The sequence below is a fragment of the Carya illinoinensis genome, chromosome 8 (genome assembly GCF_018687715.1).
Source record: "Carya illinoinensis cultivar Pawnee chromosome 8, C.illinoinensisPawnee_v1, whole genome shotgun sequence".
Classification (NCBI taxonomy): Eukaryota; Viridiplantae; Streptophyta; class Magnoliopsida; order Fagales; family Juglandaceae; genus Carya; species Carya illinoinensis.
In genome coordinates, this window is record NC_056759.1 from 31,714,519 (window position 1) to 31,720,518 (window position 6,000).

The following is a 6,000-nucleotide window of genomic DNA, read 5'->3' on the forward strand; positions in this document are numbered from 1 at the left end:
CACTAGTGGTCACTCGGGGCTGGGTAAAACTTTACATAGGGCTCAAAGAGAATTCTATAGGCCTGGGCTAAGGTCTGAAGTTTGTGACTATGTGAAAAATTGTGACATCTGCCAGTGTCTTAAACCATAGAATTACCTCCCTGGGGGCCTACAACCATTACCGATCCCCTCTAAACCTTGGACCCACATCACCATGGACTTCATTGAAGGCCTTCCCGCCTCCCAGACCTTCAATTGCCTATGGGTAGTTGTTGATCGCGTAATCAAATACTCCCACTTCACACCCCTCTCCCACCTTTACACAGCTCCTACATTAGCCCATTCCTTCCTCTGAAAAATCTTTAGATTGCATGGCATGCCCAACTCATAAAGTGCATAGATTGCATAGATTAAAGGAAAGGGCTTAAGACTGAGTACTTAGTTATGGAAAGAATAAATAAATAGGCCTAGTCTCAGTCCAGTTATTAGGCTATTACGAATTATATTATATTTCTTGATACTTTTAGTGCTTTATGTTATGCCTAGTGCTCCAAGTCAGTACCCTTAAGGGGATCTGAAGGTTAGAGTTAGTTATTATGTCTATTTATATACATTAAGATCCCTTTTTAGTAGAATATCATTGAATGCATAGATTTCCTTATATTATGTCTGTTTATATACACTAAGATATCACCCTCTAAGAGCACTCTCATTGGCTTAGCTAAAATTCAACTTTAACCAAATTTAGCTGACAAGACAATTAAAACACCCTACATTGAATTAGGCATGTCTATATAAATTTAGATATTAACTACATTAACTCACCAAGTATGTGGGTGTATAGCAACTAGCCAAACATTATGATATTCATTTCTCACTCCTCTCACCAAATATGTAGGTTTTTTTGTAATTAAGAAATTTGGTTTGATTTATTATTATTAAATATAAAATGTGAGAAAAATAAATTAATTAGTTAATATTAATTATTAATTTAATTAGAATATAATTATTATTAATATTTAATTGGTAGAACTACAAAATGGATTCAAAATAAATTAAATAAAAAAGTATTAAATTAATAATATTTTATTATTATACAGAGAGTAAATAGATAATCCAATGTAGGGATTGAATTTGAATAGAATAGGCAAATGCAAACTGATGTGATATTAGCTAAAATTTGAATTTGCATTTGACCAATTCAATGAGAATGCTCTAAGCGAGTGTACAAGCTCTCATCCATATCAGTGTTACAATAAAGCATTATCATAATTATGTAGTATTAATTTTTATATTTTTATTGGTTTTAAAATATTTATTTATTTACAAGAGTAGAAAAAAAATAGTTTTAAACATGAACAAGAAAAAATGAAAAAACAAAAAAAAAAAGAGAGAGAGAAGAGAAGAAGCACGCTAATGCAAGGAAGTGGGGCCGATATACACGGGAAAAGGATGCTCACACACGGAAAAGCTAAAGTAAGAGAAAGAAAGAAATAAATAAATAAAGAGAATAACTTCACACAGCGCTATCCAATAAGTCTTAAATAACAGACTCCAATAGGAGAGTGCCACATAGAGCCCACAAACGGCCAAACATGTAGTGCGTGATAAAGGAACCCACTTTCTGTCAACGAAACCATCTCTCTCTCTCTCTCTCTCTCTCTCTCTCTCTCTCTCTCTCTCATTTTCTCGTTCCTTCTCTGTTCTTGTTCACCACACACAATTGTGGACTTCCACTAACTCCCTCTCATCCTGACTCTCTCTGATGGAATTGGATCTACGGCGATGGAGGATAACCGATTCTTTGTTGGTGCCTCACCGCCGGTTTGTCATCGGCGAAATGAGATCATAGAGTCAGAGAGATCGAGGGAAAGACTTACTGGCATCGAGAAAGGCCACTTGCGGCGATGTTATGCGACGATGATGGATTCCGAGGCTCACAAAAATCGCAGCAACAACGGAGATGCATATATTGAAGTCCATTTTCCTTAAAATCAAAACTTGTGGCCTGATGAATATCGAAGGGTTTCGAGAGAGAGAGAGAGAGAGAGAGAGAGAGAGAGAGAGAGAGAGAGAGGATTCGACAGGCCACCGAAATCCCCCTCGAGCTCCTCTCTCTCTCTCTTGTTTGATCACTACCTACCAACCATTTCAGTCAGTACAAAAATAATCACCATAACTAAAATAATCCTAATATCCCCCCTGAAATTATATCTAGCCCCCAACTACTACCTATTTTGATTTCAAGAAGCTCCAAAAGCACAGAGCATAGGGTTTATTTTTTCAGTTTATAGAACTTTGTTTGCTTTAAAGAAATCATATTCACTAACTATGTGTTTTGGTTTCAAGCTGCAAGAGCATTGAGGACAGATTCTATTTTCAGTTTGAAAATGTTTGTATGCATTAAAGAAATCACTTTTCTATGTTTTAGTCAAGTTCGACTACAATGATTTTCCTTTTATTTTTGTTATGGGCAAGTCTAGTTTCAATTTTATTTCTGTTCAATCGGCTACTTTGGCATACATTTTGATTAATTCGAAAGAATATGTTGGTTGAAGAATTTTCTGACTGTCATGTGAGTTTTCTCTACCTGCTTAATTCGTCTCTTATGGGATTAAAATGTTACTGAATGTGAGTTACTTTCTTCTTCTCTATTTTCTTTTTTTGTGTGTTTGTGGATGAGTAGGTTTTAGGAATGTGTGTCTTGAGAACTTTGTTGGATATTGATAGTTTTGGCGTACAGTGTGCGGCGGAACATTTTCATTTTCCATTGGAGTGAGGGAGGGGTACTGCTTTGCCGAAGGGATTTCCAATGAAGGGAGGGGTGGGTGTTTCCTATATGTGTGATTACATAAATCTACCCAAGATGCCCTTACTATGGTGTGAGTAGGTGTAGACTTTATTTTTGTGAAATGGTGAAGTGGCAGTTTCCTATTGGTATCCGTTAAACTCTATCTATAGGATGGACCAGCCCAAAGAGGAACTCATAAATGAAAAGAGAAAAGGCATTGGAAGAGGAAATGGAATTGAGTCCAAGGTTTTTATGAATATATCTAGCTAAATTTTCAAGGTTGAAACCACATTGAAGATTAGTAATATATTTATGAAATTGATTTTTTCCTATATATTTATGTGTTCAACAATTTATTGTTCTTGCTTTATATCACTTGAGAGAAAATTCTTGATATGAATTTATTCATGTTTTTTTCTTATCTACAATAATCTTAATCAGTTGAGAACTTGATTTATAATTTTTTTAAAATAAAATTTTATATGTCTTATGATTTGTTTTGACAGATATATGTAATGATTTGATTTTATATCTTTGAGCAAAGAACATATTTAAGATATTTTCTAAAAAACGTAAAGGTCTCAATGATGATATTTTCAATGATAACAATATTGACTTTTAGATTATCATGTAGATGTTCAGAAAAAATGAATTATCATAAATATATTACTATGAATTATCGAGGCGGATATTTCCAAAACCTTAGCTCATTCTCTATTAATAATTTATTCATTGTTTAGATTAGCTTGCATCTTTAGAATTTATTTTAATTCTTTTATTATGATTGGTTTGTTAAATTAATTATTTCTTACTTTGATTAATCCATTGTTTAGTTCTAATAAATTTCTTATCTTATTTTACAACTCATCTTTTAGAACTATATTAGAATTATTTGGTTTATATTCGATTGGTTGCCTGCATTTTTACAAGTTCTTGTGGGTTTGACCTCATTCTTGCTAAAATTATACTTCGATACAGTTTGTGCACTTGCGAGTATACTTACAATTTCACAACACTTCTTCTCAACTTTTGCACATTAAAAAATCCTTGGTTTTAAAAATACGCTCATTTTAATCTTTCTATCTGTTTACCGTTAGAAATCAACCTCAGAAAATGACGGACAATCGGTTCTTTGCCATGCTTTATACCTAAACTATGTTTTAAATAAGGAGTATTTTCGTAAAATAACTTATAAAAATAAGATTATTTTGTAAAAGTACTCTCATTTTAAAACATAACTGCATTGTACATATATCATTACTCATATACATCAACAATCTCCGCGTCCCATTGTATAAATGTATAAAAATAATCTTTGAGTTGAAGGTTTTTGGAGTTCAAATATGCTTTTTAAAGTGAAATATGTTTGGGATTTTAGACGGATCTGTATAAAGTAGTACCAATATATAAAACAGGCTAAGGCCAGATATAGTTAAAACCAATCCCAGCCCCATTGATCCGTGCTAATAGTCCATTGCTAGCCCAAGCCCGGAGTTTGGCCAACCCTACGATCACGACCTATAATTATAGAGCATTATCAAACCAATTTCAGATATTCTAGTCCCAAAAGAAAGACTATATATACAATTTCTAGACACTAACAACATTTAAAAAATATAGATTGGGCAAACTAAGGAGAAAGACTCAGAAAGTGTCATCTTATTGTCTTATAGTAGTGCTTGATGGCACCAAAGAAATTCGGAATATACCGAAATGATAAAATAATTATGGAATGCACCTCTCAATCCGTCGTAGTTCTTTTGTAACATCAATCATGGTTGACCTAAACTCTGGATTCTCATCTCCGCATATCAGGGCAAGCTCCAGTGAGGCTTGCAATTGCTGCTCCAGACCAGCTTCTACTTCCCCTGCCTGGCTTGCAAATTCAACCAGCTTCTTTACAATGTTTGTTCTGTCATCTTCGGAGATTGTTAAACCAGGAGCTATTTCGTATAGATCCCGCAGTTTTTTTCCAGTTACAACCTCTAACAGAAGAGATCCAAAGCCATAGACATCGCTTTTTTCCGTCACAATGCCCGTATCAATGTACCTGGGGCATGCGAAACCACGAGTCCCCATAACAACATCTTTCACCTCAATTTCACCCTCTGGGATTTCAATAGACATTGAAAAATCAGATAGTTTGGGAATGTCACGTTGGTCAAAGAAGATGTTTCCTGGTTTTATATTCCTGTGAATAATGGGTCTGGAGAAGGCTGTGTGGAGATATGCAATAGCATGAGCAATCTCCCTTGCAACCTTGAGCCTGCTCGTCCATGGCATAGGTCGATGTTGTGGATTAGAGACATAAATTCGATCGGAAAGGGTTCCATTTTCAGCAGATTCGTAGACTAAAACGGGAGATGGAGTCTCGAGACAGCACCCTATGAGCTTAAGAACATTCTTGTGAGCGCACATCTTTGCACAGATAGCCATATCAGTGAGGGGAAGGTCCCGTACTGCGAATTCTAGCTCTGTGAATTTCTTAACGGAAATGAACCTGTCTTCGAGAGACCCATTGTACCATTGATAAAACGCATCTTGTTTTAAAAGAAGGTGAGGATCGAAGTTGTTCGTGGCCTTCAGGAGCTCTTTAATGGAGAAGCTACGGATGGGAATAGACCTGCTACTACCATAGGCAATTAACTTCTCCAGTAATATGCTTCCATTCTCCACAAATAGCTTCTGTCTCTCTACTTTTCCGAGCATTCTCTCTTAAGAAATGATCTCTCTCTCTCTCTCTCTGGATTCTGCAGGGTTTGAGATATGGTCTTAACCTTAAATCCCTTTCCCATGCCATATTCATCAAGGTAGAGGGAGATTAGTTTCGTCGAAAGTAGAGGGAAATTTCGTGGAAACTTCTTCATCATTGCCAGTTGGGAATCTTGATTGCTAATTCTACAGGTCAACGGGCATTTGGTTGGCAATATGTTATGGAAAAATATAGTTGCAAGTATAATTGTGCACTAATCTGTGTACTAATATGATATGATTGGTTAAAAATTAGATTTTATTAAAAATAATATTAATTTAAATTTTAAGTATGAATGAATCAGTATTGGTATACAGATTAATACGCGACCGTGCTTATATATAGCAAAACTCATATGTTATACGCAAAAAGTCCTTTTCTTATTGGCTAGCTCTACGGCTACCGGGACCAAATTTGGGTCCAATAAGCGCGTAATTTTTTTTTTCATATATTTTTAAAATATTTTAAAATAAAAATA

General features: G+C 35.0%; 1 protein-coding gene across 1 annotated transcript; it reads right to left on the minus strand.

Moving 5' to 3' along the window:
• Positions 1-4,495: 4,495 nt before the first annotated feature.
• Positions 4,496-5,479, minus strand: LOC122274621 (serine/threonine-protein kinase ZRK1-like). The gene has a single exon (XM_043083645.1). The coding sequence runs from the start codon at positions 5,477-5,479 to the stop codon at positions 4,496-4,498; it is 984 nt and encodes a 327-aa protein (XP_042939579.1).
• Positions 5,480-6,000: the final 521 nt, after the last annotated feature.